Here is a 25871-nt window from a genome sequence, read left to right on the forward strand (position 1 = left end):
AATTAAAAGGAGATTTCCATGGTGGTTTCTACCAAGTGCCAATAACGATGATTAACGTCGTGGACATGAGCTGGATAGCGATGCATAAATTTCGGAAAAGGGTCGTGGACATGCTCTCTCTTACCCTCTTTCTCTTTGATCTTCGTCGCACTCGTTCGAAGAGCTACAGGGGTTGGATCGTGAAACTGCAAGGCACGACTACCGAGTAGTCTACACGGGTGTTAGTAGCGAACGAGGAGCTCTGAAGAGAAGCCCTGTGGCCTCCAGGTCTTGGATCGATAGGCCATTCGTATGGTAATGTAAGCAACTACCGGACCCGTGCTGGTTGCCAGTCTTTAGAAGACCTCACTTACCGAGGTGCATCGTGGAAATCCTATGTAAGAGAATGTGCAAACGTAGATGTTGGTGTAGATGTGTGTGGGTGTGAGGGTAAATGTGGGCAGTGGCCTCTTCCTCGGACTACCAAGTCCCTCCAAGTTAGGCCAGTTCCGCTGACGGGGAGATGCCAAAGCGATTCAGGAAACTGAATCATATGATCTATGGGATTTAATATATATGTATATATAATAGACGACGCGCGGTGATAATTTAAGCAGCCTAACAGATAAATCAAGCATAATTTGCTGAAGAGAAACCGGTGCTTGTGGTTTCCCACGTCCGGATAGACAGGAGACAGTTGACCGGGGATTCTTGTTACATTCAGTCATTCTATATTGATGGATTATCACTGTACTCAGTATGTAAGTCTGTGAGGGTTGACCTATGTGTGAGGTTCTTCGTATGCACACTGTCCTCACGTTCCACAGGGAATGTATTCATTGACAACGGACATTGATGAAACAGTGCTTCGAAATTCAGCTAATAAACTCAGGTATAAAGTTTAAAGGACTTTGAATTATTAAGGCTGGATATTATCAATGCACTGAAATGCTGCTGATAAATTTATAACAATGGTTGTGAGATGTAATATATAACTTGGTTGAATGTTTCTAAGGTTTCTCACGGGCAACTTTGTCGAGACAATTGCCGCAGCTGTATCTGCGTTGTTACTGATCAAGAACAGAACTCAAGTGCCATTCACCGCAGTCTCGGACTTACAAATCTAAGGGCTTACTACAACCGCGATCGACTGATGCACAGACATACTATTTTGACAGTTGTTGCAACAAAACCAAAATTAATAATTTTGGTATAAGCGGGTTTCATCATTATTGATGTTGAAACCTATTAGACCGTAACTATGAAATTCAGTTATCGTATAGTAAAGTGCAGGCTAATACTGTTAACGTACACAAAGCATCAACAGCGTTGGTATCCGTCCACCGGTAATAGTAGTAAGTCTTTACTACGCTTTCACGTTGCCGTTATTGCCGTTGCTGTTGTTGTTACTTTATCATGAATCCACATTGTCAACCTTCGTTATTTTCTCCTATCCATGACAACCGTACAAAGAATTAAACCGCATTCGATCCATGGAATTACTTGATAGAACTATTTTATCTGCCAATCGAAGCTACTCTAACATTTATAACCTCACAAAATAGACGAATATCTAAGAGCTCTTGTTGCTGTTTGTGCATTTCGGTGATTTGTTTGTTAAAATTGCTATAATTTGTATCTGTCATATTGCGATGAATACAACATTGAAGTGGCTGTGTGTGTATATATATAGAATGGTATTTTAGTACAATTCGTAAGACACCAAACAATCCCCAGCAATTTGAGTGGTAAATCTGATTACGCGGCACACGCCCGCTTGTAAACTGGATCCGTAAAATTAATTATCAGAACTCTGTGGCGCAAAGACTGTGGCGATAGAATGAGACAAGGTTTAGTTATATAGATATATAATGTGCATACACAAACATACAATCATATAGAGAGAGAATGAGAGCACACGGGTTGATATTACAAGAAGAGTATTTTGGGGGAGTGTAGTGATGAGATGGGGGGAGTGAGGTAGATGCCACGCTGTCAGCGTTGGTGATGAGGTCGTCTATTTCAACACGAGTGCTGCGACACTGTCGGTATAGATATAAGGTAAATGTAAGTGAGGTAAGTCTGGAAATTATACCCCGAGATACGGGTTGAATGTAATGTCTTACCATTTTCACCACGACAGCAGCTCAGTAGAGCCGGGTTTTAACAACCGGGTTTTCAGCCTAACGATGCAAATACGCGAAAATAGACACCAACTCACCCGAAAATCTTGCAGTGACATTGACAGCATTTGTTCGTCTCTTAGCTTACCGCAGTTGAATAAACTGACTCGTCATAAACGAGTGTCTTGGCAATTACTTTTTTATGTTAATTATTTTGTCGTCGCGTCGAGTTTCCCCGGTAGCTATTTTTTTATTTTCTACCATCCATCAAGACTTTTAGATGCAATGCCTCTTTGATGCCTTTTCTGTGCGGTATTCACTAGCCGTAATATCGTGTTGTCTCGCGATCAAATGATAACCCCGTTGTAAAACGAAACTCCTCGCCGTATACATAACGACAACGCCGCTCGCTGATAAAGATCGCTTGCCACTTTTACCGCTAGAGCAAACGGTAATTATTATTGTAGCATATATTTATGACTTGGTTCAATCCAAAATAAAATATATACGCTAACAAATTTAACGTTATTGATCTCGATATTCGGGTCAACCATCAAAATTTAATTAAATCAGAGCAACCAGATAAAATGGCTATCATATTAAATGGCACTTGAGGAGTATTAATATGCGCAATAAATAATTCGGTGTAAGTTGACTGTAAAAATTATTCTTTTAGAACGTATATCGATAACCTGAATTAAAACGTACTACAATTCGTACTCGCTGAAGCATTGACGTGAGGTTATTTTGAAATAAAAGCATGCAGGTCAATGTAATAAAATTTTCAGCTACTAAATTAAATATTCAACGTTTGTGCAGCATTCGGTTATTTCTAGTTACAGATCAGACATTATTCAAACTCGAGAGCGCTCAGAAAATCACCCTCTGCTTTAACATTTTTTGATAAACGTACACTTGTCTATAACATGAAAGCAATAAGACGTTGAGCCAAACAAAACGCAACAGACAGATCTGTAAGAAGATAAAAAGTATAAAAAAACAGCGGATATAGTAGAGTAGTAGGATGAGCTTACTCGGAAATCAGAACCAAGAGAATAAATCAACATTCCTTTGTCAGAAGTTGCTCTGGTTTCTGCAGCAATATTTACTCCTCAAACTCCCTGTTCCTTTCAGCCACTTCACCCGGCTTCTCTTCTCTTCTCTTATCATCTCTCAGTCTTGTTCTTCAAACGAGATATCTCCGCTTAGTTCTCTTTAGTTTATGGATATGAGTTTTCATCTTAACAGACATCATTTCATTGTGGATATATTTGTGCGTGGCAGAGTCCTCTTACCCCGCGATCAGCATGACATCCGTTCAGGAAAACTACCCAAGAGTAATTCGACATGAAATGGACTTTGAAATTCCCTCACTCTTAACTTATTCCGTGTTCATCAATATCATGAAAATGCTGCCGTAAAAATAGATATCGAGCAAACATGACATGCACACTAAAATTACATGACTTTACGATTATACACCTGGGACACCCACCGTTCAACCATCAAATATCCTACATCTTTTTCCAAGAATACTCTCATCCTCCCTTATCCCTCACCCCTTCTCTCTCAACATATAAAAATATATATACATATATATGTTCGCCGACAGTCATTACTTCGAGTGCTGCATGAGTGTATTAAAAGATTAAAATAAAAAATTCCAGGTTACGGGTCACGTATTTTTAAGAAGTGAAATCAGTCACCATTGAATTTTATCATCAGCACAAACTATTTCGAAAGCTTCAAGCTCGATATCTGAAGAGTGATACTTTGACACTAAAGCTCACATTTTTTAAAGCTATCACTATTATTATTATTTTAATGCGCCTCGCATGGCTGCACAACGCTCTCCATAATACTTGACTAAGTTCATGACTGTCTTACAATTCCGATTTTTTTTTTTCTTATCATGAATAATAAAAAGGATCAAATGCTCGAGCCCTCGCGTACATTTTAAACAATACTTTTTACAAAAATTAAAAAAAAACTGGCCCGAGGCCTGCTGTCGCATGCACTCGAGCGAGCACTCGCGTAGATCGAAATCGCAAACCCTTGAGTGAAACGGGGGTGGCAGGTTGTCCAGGGACCCTTTGAAGGCAAAGGGATGAGCTTTGGTGTCTGCTTTCATCCCTCAATGTTAAATTCGGACGGATTCCTCGGGAATTCGATTTTCACAGATCACTGGCTCGGTTTTACTTTTTTACTCTGCGAGATCGATTATTTCATATTCTCTCAAGTCGAATGTTCACGTATTACGATCAAGGACAAAGTGTAGCCCATACAGTTATAGCTTTATGTCCGTCGTGGTGAATTACCCCAAAGGGGAAACTACTCGATTGCTGTGTGCGTGTATGGGAGTTTATGCCTACATAACGATCCTTCCCTTCCTTTATTTCCATTCGGCCACTCAATACGATTATACGTTTGTTTATTCCCATTACATTTTTTTCCTCCTTTTATTTTTCCTTACTTTTTTCTCATCGTCTAGGTTACTCCCTTGTGGGCAGCCGTTGACGTACCGCAAACATTAGCTGACATTCTTCAAGTGCCCTACGACCCTCGGAACTTTTATCTAACTCACGATGATGATAGGGGCTTTCTGGACATTCTTCACATTCCTACGCAACCTTTTTGATCAAGAGATTCCTCTCACACTTCAACGCACACACACACACACACACACGCACACTTGCACAGGGCGCTCTTCATTGCAGCCCTTCCGAAAATATCATTTATTTTTACGGTTTTTTTATTTTTATCTGGAGATTAATTTTCACATTATCGACAAACCTTTTTCGTTATATTAAACTATTTTTTCATTATAAATATAAAACCCGCGCAAGCGCTGGGAAAAAAAATGTGGATAAAAAAAGAACGGTACGATTCACAAATTTCATTAACACCTACAGTCGAGATGTCGTTGTCCAGAGCTGCCTCGGCCAAATTGCATCGTGGTATTAAATCTACAAACTCGTAACTGAAACCCGCCGGACAACGATACAATGAACAGCGTATAGTAGTGCGGCCGGGGTCTACTCTCAGCTCCTCTACTAGTCCACTGCCAGTGCGCTGACAATTGCCAGTTAATGTTGGTCGAGAAAGTTGCAATCGACTCTCGGCCGGGATTAAAAATTAACCCAACCGAGCATGAAAAGCCCTCGGGATAAAAAACTATTATTTTTATTTTCCTACGAGCCGTTTAATTTTCCACTGATATTTTTTTAATGAAATTTTGATTTTTTTACGTATAATCAAAAGAGTAATAACTAAATGCATGGATGTATTTACGGGTAATGGAGTACTGAGCTAAATCTCAACTTCGTTACTTTTTTTTTTATCCTCATTTTTATACCTTCTCTCTACTCACCTTCCGTCACAACATTTTTTCTCTACAGATTAATTTATAGAACTTCTTTTTTTTTTTATTTAATGACAAAAAAACTAAACATAGATATACAATTTGAACCAATAAAATCTTTTTCATACCGTAACAAAGTAATCAATCCCGAAAAATATCATCCATTTGAAAACCATAAAAAATCTTCTCTTTCTTCTTATAACCATCAATTTTTTTCTTCATTTCCTAAAAATTTCTACAGTCGAACCAGTATTTCATCCGCTGAGAACTTTTCATCCGCAAAAAAAAAAATTTTCCATAAAGTAATTTCTTAACCCAACAATGTCTATTCTTCCGAACAATAATTTTTTTTTTCTTAGCGCAAACATTTTACTTCTACCTTCTATTAATTTATATAAATCAAATGTTATAGCTCATATAATTTAGTACATAAGTATACAAAATAACCATGTCCCATTAGTAAATATATGTGATGGTATTTACAAAGATATAAATGTCCTATTATTTATTTATACATATATATATATATATATATATATATATATATATATATATATATATTCATACATCAATATAAATACGCAATACACAAACACACACATATATATATATATATGAAAATCGTACTAACGAACACGCTAGCACATTTACCTCGGTTGCGGTATTTTGGATCAATTAACTAATGGACTAATGGGTTTATGGGTGAGGAATTAACAGACGCACGAATGCATTGTACCCAGTTTTATCCGAATATATATATTTTCCATCATAAAGTGCTTCAATGTTTATTCTACGCTTCAAATCACATGAACAATAATTTTATGAGAGATAAATAAAAAAACTTTGTCCAAAACACTTTATAGTATTTTTTTTGAGTTTAAAGTATTTAAAGATGTGGAAAAATAAAACTTTTTTTAATAAATATCCCGAGTTTAAAGCTCCCGATTTGCCTGTGAAACACTGGGCGGTTGCTTACAAATCGTTATGTTTGTTTACAGAAAAACTAACCTTTGAAGACATGTTCAAATAAAAAACCAGAGGTTTGAATTCTGTGGTTATTTAATTATCATTTTTCGATCCACTTATTATTTGAGACGAGTTGTTATTTGGATAATAATAATTATTAGAAAGTGAAATTATGATAGAAAAGTTTACCAAGTACCAAACTGATGGGCAAATATTTGCATCCGAGCTTAAAAAAAAATAATTTCATCAAAGAGCTGGGTACTGAAATTTATCCCTTAATGTAAATGAATTGAATATATTGGTTACTACTTGAAATACTCGTGTAAATGTTTACTTTGTGCTTTAATTAGTTTATTTTGCCGATCGATAAATTAAACATTTACACAAAATAACATTATAAAGATATTTTATCAAGTTGACAGTTTCTATATATATATATATATATATATATATTTATTTATAAACAAATGAATAAATGGATGCTTTAATTAAATTCTATTTTCAATTGAAATAAAAAATTTTTAACAATTTCAAATAATTTTATTTCAAGCACTTTAATTAATCGGGTAAAATTCTAATAAAAAAAAAAAAATTTTTAATTTATTTGACAGGTGAAATATTTTTTTAACTTTAAAAATTCAAATGTCAATTAAAATTAATTTTTCAGATTTAAATTAGGCTTCAGTTCATTTATGGCGGGAATAAAATATTTCTATCGAAAATTCAAAATTCTTTAAAATTTGCTTTCGAAAATTTTTAAAAGTTTTCATTTTCTTTGCGATAAAAAATTTCTAATATATAATATAAAAAGTATACAAATGGTGTATATATTTATGAATTCTTAGTATAAAAAATATATAAGAAAGTAATTGAAAAATATGAAACATGATGACAAAAAAAAAGTTTTTTTTTAATGCACGGCGGAAAATTTATAAAATAAAGACGCAGTATTCTAAATTATATAAAGGAGGTTTTTTTATCTTTGACAGAATATAAATATGTAATAATGTTTAACAAAATATAATGAAAAATAAGAGTACAGAGAAAATTAATATTCTCATCGTGATGAAAAAACTTGAGAACAAAATATAATAGCAATTGTAATGAGTAAAAAAATAATAATATTCAAGGCACGTCATAGTCATAAATGCTGGAGGGAAGATCTTAAATTTACTCTGAAATATCAATAGAGATGTGTATATAGCCGGGTTTTGTATGTATATATAGATATGTAAGAAGATATATGAGTGTAAGACTTAGGCGGAAGTCAAACAATCGTGTCCTTCATACTTGTGGATAAAGTCCCCTCGGATGAGTTTCTCGCGTGACACATCTGCATCCCTCGACAAGTTTTTAGATCCTCTTCATACTGAAGTGCGTATCGTAGACGTGACTTCCGACCTCAAGAATATTCTCATGCAAACATACGAGTCTATAGAATAAGAGAAAACGGAGTTGTGAACAAACTTGGCAATCATTTGCCCTTCATAACTACTATGAATTATTAACTCTTGACAAATTCGAATATGCCTAAATATAATGCTTATCTGTCATGCGTTTCATTAACATTCGGTGATGCATTACTGCATATTTAACTGAACAGTATCAATATTATAAGTAAATATTTGAAACATCACTAATTATTATTATTTAAAATAATTTTTTCAGAAATAAATTGCTACTGATATTGAAAAAATTATGATCTTGAAATTGAAAACAATTTATTTACAAAAAAAATAAAAACTCAAAATACACATGTGGAAAATTAAAAAAACTATAAGTGCAATTTACTCAAATATTTTTTTTTTTAATTTATTATTTAAAAAAAATTTCAAAGATAAAAAAAAATTTCGATTTTCATGCATAAATTTTTTAGTTTCCTAAACATTTTTTGTTGGGAAGCTACAGAGTTTATTTTTTAAAGTAAATTTTAATTGGATTTTGGAAAAAATGGAATTTGTCAATGGGTTATTATTTTTTTTTTTTTCCAGTAATTTGTTGAGTAAAAAATGAAAAAATTCAATTGTTAGCGTGTGAAACGTTAGTGTCTTGATATCGTTAAAAAAAATGTCACAGCCAGGTCGAAAGACGTGAGTATAAAGAAAGAATGAAAAAAAAAAAGACGGAAAAAAAAATAATACAAATCTTGAGGTCACAGCATGTGAAGAGATGGACAATAAGTATATTGTGAAAGTTTTTGTATGGAGCTTGACTTGTAGGTTTGCTGTAGGCAACTTGAATAGCAGAATGCTTCTTGGAATATGCTGGCAATTTCTATTGTTGACTTATCCGCAGATGTAATTGGCATCAAATTTCAGTGTAACATAAAAATAACAACAATAAAACGAAATTAAATTCCACTGAAAAATTAAAAAAAAAATTTACTTTCTATAGAAAATAACTTATACCGCATTAATGAAAATAATTACAACAATAATTTAACTTATGTAGTAAATTTTCCGGGGAAATATGAAAGTTTTAGTAACTAAATAAAATAAATGTTTGTTTAATTGAAATCTCTTTTATTAAATGGAGAAAATGCAGTAAGTCGTTGCAAAAGCATTTAAAATTATTTATATTTCCACTGGGGGTCACGTAGTACCAGTAGTATCCTGCATAATATGGTCAGACTGAAACCCGAGACCGGGACACACATTTTCTGTCTTCATCTGCAGAGTACTTACTCCAATGGGAGTAATACACACGTATATGTATAGTAATCCTCGGTGGCATTTTTCGAGAATAAAAATGAAAAAAAGTTTCAAACTTCTGCCCCGAATGCTAATAGAAAAATAAACGGATAAAAAGTTTTCTTTGGATGGACTAAATCTTCTGGGTGTAAAACGTACTTGAATTTTATTTCATTTCTCTCATTCTCTCTCTATCTTTCCATCTTTTTCTTTTTACGTACATTTTGTTTTCAACATCCTGTAAACCTTTTTCCATTTCCTCCGCTTTCACTTTCGGCGGGTGTGGAAAAAGTCCCGAATTAAACGATTTCGGAGTGAATACAGTGGAGGTGAATAATTTTGTTTATATTATCATGTTTCAGCGGACAATGTGCCAGTCGGGTTTCCAGTTATCACTCAATCGCCTACGACGAAGGTGGTGGAGATGGGTCACAACGCGCTGCTATCTTGCACAGCGATCGGCTCGCCGCCTCCTATAATTTCCTGGATCCGCGATATGGTGCCTATCAATACATCTAACCCGCGATACTCTGTGCTCGACTCTGGTAAGTTTTGCATTTTTTATAAATATTTCATTCCGATAATTCACTGGCAGCTGTCGGATTATTGAAACCTCGTTTGAAGGTCGCTGATCTATTTTCGACTAGAAAACTTGCTTTTTGTCATTTTTTGTAAAATTTCTTTTCGTAGATATCTAGTTTTACTTCGAAGGAAGTCGAATATAGAAAAAAACTACAATAAATTCACTCGTTTCAAGACGAAAATGTCATTTTGTTATAGAACTCTAACGAAATTGTTTTTCGATAACACAATTCTGCGACTATGTCGAAATTAGTGTTTTTGCTATAATTTTTTTTTTTTATTTGCTTTCCGTTATATTACACTAGATATTATAAAAAAAAAAGTTCAATAAACGCAACAAAAAATCATTTTTCAAGGCTAAAAAAAAAAAAAAGTAGAATCACTCTTGAAAAAAAATTTCCTAGAAAATAATATTTTTATCTATAACCCATAATAAACTATGTCGCCGTCATTGAATTAGAATAAGGACAATAGTTTTTGAGGGTAAGATGGGTCAGCCTAAAAAATTGCTAATTTTACCTCAAATTCATAATTTTTATCTACAATTCATACTATTAAATTTGAAAAAATCTGAAACTTCAATATCTAAAATTTTTTTCCGGAAAATCTAAAATTATTTTTACACAATAATTTTCCGAGACCTTACCCCATTTACTTTACTACTACTGTTGTAATTCAATCCATTTTAATATCATAAAGTGCATAGTGAAATGGATCTAAGCACTTAACAATAAAAGCATCTCTCATTGAAAAAAAAAAAAAAAGAAAAAAAAAATATAACTAGAGTGATCTATACATAAACAATTTTTTTTTACCCCGCGTAAGTCACTGTCACAACGTGAACGGCGATGATCGAGTGGTCACGCGATACGGGACGTACAACAACATCCAACATATCTATCTTGTTTAACTCAATTCATGTCTCACCACCCACTTCACATACTCTCTATAACTGCCTCCTGTTAAATTACTACGTAAAGTGTCCTCTACACTCTTTGCATTAACTATAATAAGTACATTCCATCACCACAATAAAAAACTAATAAAAAATAATAAATATATAATACCATCGAGTGCTGAAAATTTATCTAGCCACTTGTTTTCCATTAAAACATTACTTTTTGCCAGTCAATTGAATTAAACTAGACTATCGACATTCATCAAACTAATGTACTTACATTATCGCGAACAATCGAGTCTGTTGAATATCTGGCGCACTTGATTGAACAATCAAGTGGTTCAGTACTTAGTGCACCAGTGATGCAACTAATTGGATATAATGTAAGAGTTTACTTCTCCAATAGTCCATAATTATCTCAATAAACTCATTCAACATATTTATATGTAGTACCCAGATATTTATTTACTGAGCTTAACTTTTTTATTTTTTATTAATGTTTATGCAACATCGAGTACACTCTCGTTTATTTTAATTGTCTGGTTTATATGAAACAACAGATTTTGCACTTAAATCCCATTTATTCAACAGTGAAATGCTAATTCTCTGGGTATTTTCCTAACTAATAAATATTCATCGGTTTTACTATCCAATTCGTAATTTATTTACGATCTTCCTGCTGTTTCATTATTGGTATTTGACTATTGGTAAATCATACTAGCATAATTATACACAGTAATAATAATTATCGGCAAGTATATCAGCAAAAATTTATAAGAAATTATCAGCAAAATTCTTTTTCTACAATCGGTGATGAACTGATTCATTGCCTGCATCAAAACCACTAGGATTTCCGTCGCCATTTTTTATAGGCTCCTATTCTATGATATTCCGAAGCGGAAAAAACAAAAATTTATCATATCGATTGTATACTTTTAAAGCTAGAGTGACTGCGTACTCAGAAAAAAATGAACAGACCGAGGGATTTAGCAGCTATAGATAAAATGTCGATTTTTTTTACATCAACTACGAAATAAATTGATGAAAATCTCTATTGGAGGTTTATTAGAAAGTATCTGCAGTAATTTTTACCCAATTTGTTTGAAACGGAAGCGCAACAAATATTAATAATCATAAAACAATCACAATAATCCTCAATTTGTTTCCGTATTTTTGTACAGAAAAACGAATCTACCAGCGGATATTCATCCAAGGTTACTAGGTAGTAATTTTTATCCTTCCCCAGGCTATTCGTAGCAAACAGTAGCAATTTTAGGAAAAGTTGTCGTAAAAAAATGCTTCGGGAAAGCAAATCCCGGTTGGTCAGAAATAAAATCCGATAAATGTAAGCGTACGTTTGTTGTACAAGTTAAGCCCAAAAGAAATTACACCCCAGTAAAAAGATTCCTGAGGACATAACTGGATAAATGAGGAACGCAATTTACCATCGATCACTAAAACAAAAGTTTCCTCCAGAGAAAAAACTCTCACCGTATTTACAGTCACTAAATTTATTTATCCATCTTAACAAACAAGATCGAGATTAAGCTTGAGACCAAGATAACACGAATAAACTAATAAAAAAAGTATTAAAAAAAGAAGTAAATAATAATAATATTGAATAAATTCCTCCATAATTCAGAGCTTAAGCCATAACCCAGCGATGTAGTTACAGTGAACCGACGTTGACAAGCATCTCACTCAGCGCACTTTAACTCTATTCGCGTGTCTCTGTAAGCGAAACCTGACCCCCTTCGATATTCATATTCTCACATTTCCCCTTACCTCGGTCCCGGTAAGACCCTCGTCTCTGCATCTACTCTCGTGTCCCATAAAATATCTAATGTTATGTATGACTAAAAAAATAAAATATAAAAAATGGTGTCTGGCGTACGTGTGCACGATACGCAACAATGTGCATAAGAATAAAGGTCCTGGAAAATATAACAGGTGCACACTTACTTGTACCGTATGCATTCTACCTCCCACACTTTCCACACTCATATATTTTTAGTTTCCATCAAAACCCAAGTTTGGTAAAAAATTTTTAAAAACGTCTGGCGCTTCAACATCTGGCCGGTTCACGCTCCCTGAGGTCCATCTTTCATTTCATATTTTGTTATTTTCTCGTGGGAGTTGTAGTCCAAGAATAATAAATAATCTGTATATAATGTGTAATGCATAATGCATATATTTATTAAAACCTCGGGAGTAAGAGACGAGATTTAACGACGCGAAAGATATCTCGACGGATGTTTTTAGTATCTTGACTATGTAAAAAGTGGCTCTCCCAGAGCCTTTAAGAGAAAGTTTGATAACTCTTGGTTGCCGGCGATACGATTCTCTAGGTAGCGAAGTGTAAATTCTGGTGGTAGTGATGGCAATAATCATATACTGCAATTATTAAATAATATTTCACCGTCGGTTGAAACAGTGTTGGTGATAAAAGTGCCAAGAGTCGTAAAATTTGAGTCCATTAAGGCAGAGCCTAAGTTGAGAACAACAATAGGGCCGGGATAGTTCAACACCTGCGGGACCTGAAATTCTCAGTATCTTTATTTTACCTCGGCTCTTTAAAACCTCTCTCTTTTACTCTTTACGTCGTCAGTATAGAGTATACTTTAGTATCCCTGGTGTACTTTCAACCCCTTTTCCCACTTCCAGGCTGACGCATCGAGAGCTTCCCTTTCGTAGAAGGCTCTCAGAGACCATTAGACGCCCTCGCCATCGCACGGATAGCAGAGAAGCTTGACTCATGACGTACACTGGGGAACTTGAGTAACTCGCAGCAGCAAAGTCCCGGGAAAGAAGACCCGTGTGCTGGTTACTCGATACACCCACTGTACTCCTGATACGCCTTTTTGTCTTGCCCAGGACTAGGCTACTGCTAAATAATGTGGCGAGAAAGTTTATCACCGTAAAGATAAAAAAAAAATATATATATATATATAAAAATGTATGAATTAAACATATTGGGGGGTGAATTTTTCCGGCACTTTCAAATTGTGCTACTCGAGCTGCAGATGATGAAAAAGCAGTTTTCTTATCTCTACACACAGAGCTGTCGGCTAGAATGAGAATAGATTTTTCTTGAGGCGCGAGACATTATCAGCTATTTGTATCCCTGAAAGGCTGCCTGGAAAAATCCACCGACCAATGAATAATCTTTGTGCGTCCAAATGGTTCCGTCATCAGTCATTAGTCTAGTGTGGGGCCACTAGCATATTGTAATTTTTAAAACGAATAAAGAGACATGATAACGAAATAAAAGCGCCGGATGATAATCGATTTACTCGGCTCCATTTTTCACTTTAGTTTTATATTATTTTTTTTTTTTTTCTAAGCTGACAGAACTCACCGACCACCGGCGTGTTTATTGACATTTTTTGCCTCATCTTTCGGGGACGCTGCGTTAGCATATTTTTACGTGTGTCATCGGTTTCATTTTATTTCGTCCCCCGATTAGATAGAGAAGTAGCTTGCGGTGCTAATGGACTCAAGTAATCCTCGGGTTTATTTTTTTTTTACTATCTGTGTTCTTTATGTCTGATGTTTTCGTTTTAGTGTCCGTAATGGAACACTTATAAAATCGCTTATTGCCCTCGTATTTTATAGAAATTTAATATATTTTTGAATATTCAACGATCGCCATGAAATTAAATAAATAAATTCCTCAGCTAGGGAATCCTGAAGTCTATAAAAAATTTTTCATACTTTTTATTGAGATTCGACTTTCATTTATGAAAGCTGTGTTGGAAAAAACATGTCGTCTCGAGGTTTACAGAAAATTTATCTAAAATTGATAAAAATGTGCCTCAGTCAAGAGTTCAGTCCTCAAAGTTGTCGGAAATAAAGTTCAAAGTATTGATTAGTTTTCGAAAAAATTTGATTGCAACCTGAAAAAACATTTTATCAAAATCTGTCTTCCAAAATTAAGATCTGCTTTGAATATTTAGATCTAGTCAATTCCAGAAGTTTTTGGATCTCAAATTTTGTTTTTTTTTTTTTTTGCCCAAAAATTTCCGAAATTAAAAATGTGAACTTCCAGTTTGATAATTTTCCTTTTTTCGCTTTTACTAAAAACATGTATCTGCAGATAGGAATGTTTTTTGCAAAATGAAAAGAAAAAAAAAAAAAAAAAAAAAATTACTGAATCTAGATTTCTGAAATGTTTCGCATAAGTACTAGTATGTTAGCCAAAAATTTCAGCCACCCCCAATTACCCCTTAAGTAACCTTTAAGCAGTAAAACTACATGAATGTTTTTCATTTTCATTGCGTGAAAAACGTTTCGATCTTCAGGTACATTAAAAATCCCTACAGATCGAAAAAATAAAAAAAAAGTTAGATCCCCACAGATCTTAGATCCATTATTTTTTTCTAATATACTAACATCTGCAATAGAATTAATAATTATCAAAATTAGTCGATGCATAAGTTATCTATAAACCTGAAATGGTTTTGTGAAAATAATTTCCCAAAGCTGAACTTTCTAATACCAAAATCAGAGTTTAATACCGAGTTTACAATAATTATAAATTCTGTCAGCGTACTTAGCATCTGGAGCCGTGCGTCAATAGCGCATATGTCGTTTCCATAAAAAATAAATTTTTGATAAATATAAATGCTCAATTCAACATCAATGCAATCAATATAAAATCATTTATTGTTATTACAAAATCCATTAGAGTATTGTTCGAAATTATTTAGTCATTTATTGTTGTGAGTTCGTTCATGTTGCCGATATTAATTTATTGAAAGCCCATATAAATTTGAATGAAACAACAGCGCTTTTAAAATGCCGACATATTTTCCGTTTATATATTTGTGAATAATCTAGTGTCCCAGATGAAAGAGTTACAAGAGACGTACGATGATTCGATTCTGCTAAAGGTTTATACCTTTTTGGAATTTAGTGTCGATATATATATGCATATACATATATATTCATGAGGATGTTTTTTATGCATAGTTTACTTGGCACTGCGACAAACGTACAAGTATTTTATTTATATACACAAAAATACTGTGAACTATAAGTATTATATACAACGTATGGAGGAGTAAACATCGACGAGAACAGAAGATATACATATATGTATATACATGTGTACAGGCGATAGAGTTTGTAATGTAATATGAAATGTTAGATGGAAAATATGGAAGAGAAATATAAGCGAATGGAAGAAAAGCAGAAAAAAGCCTAGAGGGTACTACATATTTCTTATATATGTTTCGTGTTTACCATCGTAATACTAAATATGAGAAAAGATATTTCAATATTGGTTTGCGAATATACATGTATGTATAAGATCTTGCCAAGGAAAATGTGCAAATCTTTCGGCGTTACTAGTGTGGATATAAATACATAAATGTAGACATTTTCACGCGATAATATTCCTAGGAATGTTGATAAAAAAATTTTATCATCTGTCGATTATTGATTCTGTGACGAAAAAATTTTTTTCGCTTGCATATTTACTTTTGTAAAATGTAAACACAACTAAAATTTACGCTTTGTAGAGGCCTGGGTAAAATCAATCAAATTTTTTGCCTCATTTGCTGTTAACTTAAAAAAACATGGAGTTGAAATTTTTTGCTACTGAAAACGTCAATAAGATTATTTTAAATTAATTTTCTGTGCATGTTTTTTTTTTTTTTTTTTTTTAATATTAAAAAGACAATTTATGAAAATTAAAAGCATATTAAAACCCTATTATTTTAAAAGCCAATATTAATTTTCATAAGCGAGCTCTATTTTGAATACAAAGTAATAAATTTGTCCATACAATGATAAAAGTAATGACTTAATAAAAAAAAAATTATCGCACGGGTGTGTTTGATTGTGACGATGCGGTTGTTAAATTTCACTAGAAAATTTCAAAACACGTGGACGTCGTTTCGAAGGTACGTCCAGTGATCGTGGTCTACCTCCACCCGATTCCCACCACTATTATATAGACTGCTCTCTGTTCTTTGTACATGTATATTCTCCATCCATGCAGTATGTATACATATATACATATATCTTGCGAACCCCGAGCTCACGGGAAATTGTAGGTGAGGCGCGATTATGTATTCCGATCGCGGCGATACCGACCCACTTGGTTCGCCCTGCCGTGAGCCTCCCATGCAGTGATGGAGTGTTTTCTGCGCCATTCCCTCTCGCACTGCTCGAGGTACTCAGTTATAAAAAGATGCTCTGCAAGCGTGACCCTACCGGCGAGCAAACCGATGAATGAATGATTCCACGGCACGGGGGGGAATGAACATTTAATGCGTATCTCTGAAAACTTTCAAAAATAAACTAATAAACGACAAGATAAATGAGGTATCTTTTTTTTCGTCGGACAAACTATTTTCAGCCGCGATCGTAAATTAATTCACAGCAGTCGTAGTGATAGGATAAATCGATGAGGGATATATATAAAACTCGATAGTACTGGTGATGTCTATTGAATGATTAATGAGTAGGATCAGGGTTGTTTTTGGTTAAAATCATGGTAGACAGGAGGCAGAAGAGATGCAACGGGTGCCAGGGGGTGTTGGATGCCTGGGAGGAAGAGGGTGGGATGACGTTGGTTTAAATTGCGTGTTTTATCGACGGTATAGTAGAGTATGTGGGCGTATTGCACAGTGTCAGGCTTGAAAAACATTGCCGCTGGAGTTTGCTGTATACTTTGGTTAGCTGACTGGCTGCGTGGTTGCTTGCAACCCTTTTCCCTTTGCCCACTACTCTACTCTACGGTTCTCCCGTCGAGGTTCTCTTCGCCCCGAATCCGCCGTTGAGAGTTGTGTGTTTGTTTTAGGTTGAGTCTGTCTGTCGGATGGGCAAAGAGGCGAATAATTCAATGGGAACGGGGTTTAAACTGAATTATATTAAAGGAGTGACGTGGACTGAGATAATCACACGCTTTCCAACAGCCAGTTCATCAGCAGCTAGAGCTATCGTGCTAAATGTTGATGCTTTGAACACGAATACACCCGTCCCTCTCCCTGTCCTTCTTATTTCATCCCTTCCTTTGCTATCGGCTTATACTCATACTTGTACATTTACTTAAAATACACTCTCCATCTTACTCATTTCGCATTACGTGCTTTAGTATACTTGATGTATTTTACTAGAACTCTATTAGCGCTGTAAAACTGACTGGTATAAGCAACGCGATTATTGAAGAGAATATTGTTACTATAATTACAGCGGTTATAGCTGTAGCTCGAGCTCTAGGTATGGGTCTAGATATAAGTCTGTACAGGGGTCCGAATAAATGTTGTAGTGGCATTAACACTACTACTCTATTGTAATAAAGTAAAAGCTGCTTTCGACGAAGTTAATCATAACCCGCACAACATTGATTGACTTTTTAATTTAATTATTTTACAGGCGCACTGCAAATAGAAGCATCTGAGGTCGATGATCAAGGCCAGTATGAGTGTGTTGCTAATAACACTGTCGGTACCGAGTATTCCGAAGCAATACAACTCTACGTACGAGGTAATATATTTATTTATTCATTTATTTGCTCACTAGTAAATAAGGATTCGTATCACATTCGCTGGCTCGAATGCCAACAGCAAATCAACTGACAAAATTACTTTCAGTTCGACGATTGCCACCCAGTTTTTCGATACCACCTCCTACTGTCAGCGAGGTAATGATGGGCGCGTCTTTGAATCTGACATGTGTCGCTGTCGGTTCCCCGATGCCTTACGTTAAATGGCGCAAAGAACCCGCGACGGAAATGACGCCAGATGATAAATTGCCTATTGGTAAAAACGTATTGGTACTGACGGAAATTAAAGAGTCGGCCAATTATACGTGCATTGCTGCTAGCGATCTCGGTGTTATTGAGGCATCTTCGATGGTTAAAGTTCAATGTAAGTATTCATTAAATTAATACAAAATCAGGTGCTCTGTCATACTCAATGATTCCGCGATCCAATTAATGGGGAAAATCTTCATCAAAATAATTAATTATCTGTAAATATATATATATAACAGCACTGCCAGGTGCACCAGAAAACGTTCAAGTATCTGAAATAACAGCAACATCTGTCAAACTGACATGGTCATACAAAAGACCCGACGAATTGCAGTACTACGTCATACAGCACAAACCAAAACAGGCGAACCAAGCGTTCGCTGAGATATCGGGTATCACTACCATGTATTATCACGTGCGAAGTCTCAGCCCATACACGGAATATGAGCTATACGTGATTGCTGTTAATGTGATTGGACGAGGTCCCCGAAGTCACCCGGTGTACGTCACAACCGGCGAAACAAGTCAGTATTTTATTTTACTTTACTTCGTACTGCGAATATTAATCATGTACATTATCAATAACAATTAATCACTTAATTACTTTTTTGTACAGTTCATACATATATGTCACATCATATATAATAATATTGTAATTAATGCGACTTAATATCATGACTAACATGGAACAGAGTTAATTACTCATTTCTGTAAATTCGTCTTGATTTTGATCATAATTTATTTTCGACATTGTGTACAACCGTGCGCACGATAATAATTATTTATTTATTTATTTAGTTTATTTTAAAATCGTCAACATTTTTTTGAGGTTATTTTACGTTTCTTTTTTCATGCGTCCTTCCATGGACACGTTTTGATCTGTGTAAGTTACAAGGATTTATTTTAATTACACCGTTTATTTAAATTTGCACATTGGTTTAGTTTATAAATCACATTCGAAAGCGATGCCCGAGAGGCATACCAAAATCATTGAGCTTTCGATAAATATAAAAATATATGTATATATATTGTTGTTAAAACAGTTTAGTTTATCATGCATTATCATTATCATCAGACATGGAGAAAACATTGTCACTCATTGGTCATTGGTCATTGTTCCTTGTTCATTATCATTACCGTTGACATTAACATTAGCATTCATTAAACAAATAAAACCAATTACCGTTAATTATTTTATTTATTTAAATTACTCGAACTAAATGCAATCCGTACGTGTTTTCTCCGTGTGTTGAACGTACGAGATTTTTATTTTTTTAACAAATTTTTTAAACGAAATACTAAATTAAAATTTTCTCTCTAGCGGAATCAACAAATGGAGGTTCCAGTAAGTCTAATAAAGTACTAAGAGTGCCAGTAGTAACACCGTATTTTTAAATAAGTTTTATTGATCATTTTTTTTTTTTTTTTAATTTTTTTATAATAACTTTTGCTCGTATTCTCATTGCAATTACGTAATCACGCACTTACACACATTGAGTAGTGTTTTTTTTTTTTATCACTAATCACCAATTGATCGTTTGTATCATCACTTAGCCATAAGAACTTCTCTCTGCACCTCTTTCACTTTTTATATTTTATGAAAAGTCCACTTACGCACTAGTGCGTGATTCACTATTTACACATTCATCTATCAGATTGTACATTATTATTATTATTATTATTATTATTATTATTATTATTATTATTATTATTATTATAATTAATATATTTTAGAATAACTCTATTACTGATTTTGAAAATTAAAAAGCTTTCAAAGAATAAAATTTTCATAGGCACTGACTGTATTTGATGTTTGTGTTTATTTGTTTTTTAGGACCTGGGTCAGCGCCACGTAAAGTCCAAGTTCGTCCTTTGAGCTCGAGCACGATGGTGATACAGTGGGACGAGCCGGAAACACCTAACGGCCAAGTCACGGTAATTTTTCAATAATTTGTCTAGATATTTTAGCTTTTTCACGGTGCCCATACGTACGGATGTACCAGTTGTGAATATTTTGTTGGTGGGCCGGCCGCCCATGATGATTCTCATCTCGATCGAAAGAACTTACCACGACTAAGATCCCTCGTAATTTTCGTACCAATCGATTACGCAGTTTTTGAGTTACGGTAAAAACAAAATTTCATCGAAATTAGTACTTTTTAAAATTTGTTTTCCAATAATTCAAAAATTACCCGCCGATTTATTTAAAAATGAAATTAGAAGTAGGTCTTGACAAGACCTTTGAATTACCAATGACTTTTGGACGAAAAAAAATTTCCAATTAATGATTAGGCTAAGATGCCACCCGGAAACTAATAAATAAATGATTGACCTCTTCTTAGGGTTACAAAGTATACTATACAACGGATCCAAACCAACCAATGGCCTCATGGCAGTCCCGGGTCGTGGACAACAACCAGCTGACCACTGTATCTGACCTTACGCCCCACACGATGTACACAATTCGTGTACAAGCGTTGACGAGCGTAGGTCCTGGTCCACTGAGCCAGCCAATCCAAATAAAGACGCAACAAGGGGTGCCAAGTCAACCGGAAAATCTTTCCGTAGTTGATGTCGGGGAAAACTCAGTGACGCTCCAATGGAGCAAACCAGCTCATAGCGCTGAAAATATTCTTAGCTATGAGCTCTATTGGAACGACACTTACGCCCAGGTACTTGACTTACAATAAATAACCTCGAAAAATAAATTTATCAGTAGCAGGCAGACTAATCCTAACCTACATTTGGTATTAAAATTAAGGAGAAGCATCATCGCAGAATAGGAGTTACTGAAAACTACACCCTTACTGGGTTGTATCCGAATACTTTATACTATGTCTGGCTGGCAGCACGCAGCCAACGTGGCGAGGGAGCAACAACTGTCCCATACGAAGTCCGCACCAAACAGTACGGTAAGCAAATCCGATACCAAATACTCTCAAGCAGCGAGGAGTGGCCACACACTTGACTACTTGTGTTTGTATCCAACAATTTCTACTTTACCATCATCAGAGTACCCTCTAGTCTAGTCTGCTCGAAATTTATCGCACCGCGGGCATTAAAAAAACAAGCAAACAAACAAACAAACAAACAGAATAAATATTTTAAAACAATACTCTACTCTATAATAAAAAAAAATAAAATACTCTGATGGTGTCAGTAGCGAAGTAGTGGCTCAGCAGGTAGGATACTATAGAAAAAAACAAAGTTATCGAAAAAAATATTTAGTAGAAAAAGCTCCCGCAAGTAAGCTAACGTACAGTCTTATAGTTTTATATAAATATAATATATATACAGTTCGCGCAACGCGTTTTATTAATCTATAACTAAATATATATATATATTGCCGGTGATTAAATTGATACTATTGAGGCGAGGATAAGTGTGGGAGAGTGAGAATGATTGCATGCATTGCAAAATATAATAATGCCATTTTTGGATGCTACTATTTAATTATTAATTATTATTATTATACATATTTATTATCTATATTATATTATTATTATTATTAAAGTATATATTATTATTATTATTATAAATTGCACTAAGCACTGCATCGATATATGTGTGCATTTTGAGCACCTCTATTTTCATTCTTGATAATCTATTATTTAAGTGAGTTCTTAAGTTTAGTTTACTCGTTTACTTCGATACATTTTTAATGTACTCAAAGTGCTCTTTTATATCTCAACGGAGCCTTAAGATACTTTTATATATATTATTATATTTCTCAGGGTATATAACTTATAATTATTCCATTAATCAATTAACATTCGACTGTTTAAGGATTTTTAAACTTATTAATTATCATTAATAACTTATTTATACTATTAATTATTTATTATTATGATTATTATTTCGTTTGCGTTAGACGTGATGATCTTTCGTTCCACATTACAATCCATTTAGATGAACATATTAAACCACATTGTTTCTGCTAATCAAATAATTTGGTTTAATTAATAAATTAACTGTTAATTTACTAATTAATTACGAAGGTACAAACGTACAGAGGTATGGATTGTCGGTAAATGTGGTACTTAATGTCTACACAATATTTTGTTTGTTACTTTTTCCCTCCTACAAATGAGTGTTATACAGTACCCGGGGCTCCGCCTCGGAATATCACCGGACGAGCCATCAGCACGACGTCTATAAAAGTCTCATGGGAGCCGCCGCCGACAGAGAGCAGTAACGGAAGGATCGCGTACTACAAACTTCAAGTCGTGGAGACCGGGCGCTCTGATTCAGAGGCCAGGGTCATCAAACTTAACAGCACCGAGTTTGTACTGGACGAGTTGAAAAAGTGGACCACCTACAGAATTTGGGTTGTCGCTGGTACCAGCGTAGGTGATGGACCACCGAGTTACCCTATCACTGTGAGAACTTATGAGGACGGTATGTATCATGTGCAATTGAAACGAAAATATATTTTTTATTTTAACAAATATTTATTATTGGCGTGGCTAAAATATTTTACCTCGTCGAAAATCACCAAGGAGTTATTATTATTATTATTTTACAGCTTACTTTTGAGTATACTGAGAATTTTCTTGTGATAAATTCAGTGCAGGAAACCGCGGCGGCTATTTTAGTTCTCTCAGAAGACGTAAGATGGCGCCAGTGGTCGTGATCCCAAGCACCGTATTTAAGACAAGAAACTTAATTTTTATAATAATTGACGATCGAGTCGATATTTTTTTGTGAAAAAATCCACCGTCGGTGCATCAACTTTGATAATTAATTGATTCCTTGGTGATTACGGGTAACAGTATTTAAAAAAAGGCGAAAGTTGTAACATTAAGTGAGCCAAAAATATAAAAGCCCGCCATCTTGCTTTCGGATAACTTTTTTTTGTAAATACCGTCGCAATTTTTAAATTATAATTCGGGGCCTTACGAAAAAATTAAAAAAAAAATATATAGACAACCTTGAATTAATAATAATTTTGAAAAAAGTATTACACAACTTTTCAGCTCTCCTGTATATTCCCAACATTCCAATAACCTTATATACACACACACTATTTTTTTTATTTCATGAATTCAAAATAAATTCGGTGGACATACAAACTATTTACACTGGTTCGTTTGATATATTCATTCAAACGTTAAAAAACATAACTTCGTATTGATTACATTTATCACTATTTTTTATTATTTCAATTTTTTTGAATTTCATTTTTACGTTTTCTTTGAACGTGGACGGTACACACGAAACAAATTCGTACGATTTTTGAATAAGTAATAATTTTTTTTTTAAATTGGAATTTTTTCAAAATTAATTTTGTTATTTAATTATTATTTTATTCGGGTCAGTCGGTTATTGCACGCAATATTAATCCCGAATTGGTTGTCGGGTTAAAAAATAACCCGGCCTAATATTTTGGCTGGATTTTATATTTTTGGAATGCAAACGCGTAATTAAATATAAACCACGGGAACGAGGTTATGATTAAAAATAAAAAACTTCGTTCCTTGGATTTAAAAATACGGTAACTTATTATTAATTATAATTTTTTTGAGTTGGAATGCTTGCGTTGTAATGAAAAACCACGAGGACGAGGATCCGGGACTTTTATTTAATTATTTTCAATTTATATTATTATTATTTTTACAATAAATTTTTGCAGCCTCGTCCCTGCGGTATGCATCCTGATTTTTTTTACAGGTTCGAACGAGAGAGCCACGGATTATTTTACAGATGCTGATACATTTAATAAACATTATATATTTAATAACAATTAATATTATTAATCATAATAATTAATTTTCTTTATCCGCAAAAGAGAGACCTGTTTGTTAACAATTTTTGCAGGTGGCTCATAGAGCATTATCTCTCTTAGTGTTCGTGCCGGCGTCCTTATTATTATTATTATTATTATTATTTACACTATTATTTTGTTTGTTAATTTGAACCGTTAATTAAACTTAGAATTAACAACAAAACAAATACCATATATACTTTTATTTAAACAACGCTAATGAATGCTCACGTGTTTTTTTTATCTTTTCCTAAAGCATTTGCAGGAGGATGTGCCCAGGTTATCATATACAGCTAGTACTTAAGATTTCATTTTATTTATTTAACACACTTTTTTTCGTTACACACTTTTTATATTTATTTATGTATTTATCTATCATATATTTCATAAAACAAACATCTACTCACTTATACAATTTTTTCGGAGTCGGAAAATCATAACTATATTTCAAATTTTTAATTCCCACTAATAATTTTACTCTAAAATTATATTAAACTCTAAGAAACTTTTTTATTTTTACATTTGTGAGGTACGAGATCTAGTACCCGATCACTCATGTATTTGTATATCTATATTTAATAAATTTTACTGAATATAGATATACAGATATATGAAGTAATCAAGTACTAGTACTCTGTTTGAGTACTAGGTCATTGACCTTACCTATAATTGAAATTCAAAAATTTTTTTCAAATGCTGGCTCTGGCGAATCCGAATTACGGGAAATTACGGTAGTTACTCTAATTAATTCAATTTTACGGCAAAAGTTTGATTAAATACCGTAATTTACAGTAAAATACGGTATTTTAGGTTAACGTACGGTATTTTACGAAAGCCCACGCCAAAATTACGGTATTTTACGGTGAAAATGCGTAAAATACCGTAACGAGTAAAAAAATCAGTAGTTTACGGTAATATTATGGGGTTTACAGCTAAACGCGGTATTTGTACTGTAAATGTATAGTAAGAAAACGGCAATCTACCGTAAAATGGCAGCGGTTCTATGATATTTTACTGTGAAGTATAATATCGCACTATAAAAACTATAAAAATAAAAATGCGTACAGTGCTTACGGTAAAAATGCCGCAAATTACGATAAATTCCCGTATTCTACCGTAATTTGCCGTAAAATACCGTAACACTGAAAATTTTCTTAATTCGGATTGGCCAGGCGGTAAAAAAAATGAGAAATTTTTTTTGAAGAAAAACGGAAATGATAAAACACTTAAAAAAATTACTGTCTGTTAGTAATTTCCAACAAAAACTGAATATCGATTTAGTTAATTAACGTATTAATTTTAAATATTAAAATCCAATAATTAATTATCTGTAATAATAAAAAATTTCATATTTGCTTTCATCACGATTACAAATAGTAAAAATAATTCATAAAAATAAATACTCTCTTAATTAAATTTTCCAACCATTACAGAAAGATAATTAGTAAAAAAAAAAAGATGGATTTTTCCACTCCGAAATAGGAAGAAAATAAATAAATACACGGTGGTACATAAAATGACAATAACACGGCAAATAAAATATATATAAATATATTCTCTGCACACAAAATATTAATCCCAACAATTGTCAACACAATCACTTAATATAATTGAATATTCAACAAATAACACTGTCAATCATTTATCACAATTGACGAAATTCAATTCATTACACGTGAATGTGACTTTCATACTCAATTATTTTTCTCTATCTATTTATTATTATTATTATTATTATTATTATTG

General features: G+C 33.7%; 1 protein-coding gene across 2 annotated transcripts in view; it reads left to right on the top strand.

Annotated features, from left to right (window-relative positions):
- The window catches only part of LOC103579595 (tyrosine-protein phosphatase Lar), a 163033-nt gene that overhangs the window by 122572 nt on the left and 14590 nt on the right, over window positions 1-25871 (top strand). For both annotated transcript variants that reach the window (XM_053740890.1, XM_008561031.3), the window contains exons 6-13: window positions 9482-9664; window positions 17983-18093; window positions 18201-18476; window positions 18601-18885; window positions 20196-20296; window positions 20704-21033; window positions 21123-21273; window positions 22463-22759. In XM_053740890.1, the coding sequence (XP_053596865.1) occupies window positions 9482-9664; window positions 17983-18093; window positions 18201-18476; window positions 18601-18885; window positions 20196-20296; window positions 20704-21033; window positions 21123-21273; window positions 22463-22759 (1734 nt within the window). The remainder of the gene's footprint in view (window positions 1-9481; window positions 9665-17982; window positions 18094-18200; window positions 18477-18600; window positions 18886-20195; window positions 20297-20703; window positions 21034-21122; window positions 21274-22462; window positions 22760-25871) is intronic.

The sequence above is a fragment of the Microplitis demolitor genome, chromosome 7, assembly GCF_026212275.2.
Source record: "Microplitis demolitor isolate Queensland-Clemson2020A chromosome 7, iyMicDemo2.1a, whole genome shotgun sequence".
Classification (NCBI taxonomy): domain Eukaryota; kingdom Metazoa; phylum Arthropoda; class Insecta; order Hymenoptera; family Braconidae; genus Microplitis; species Microplitis demolitor.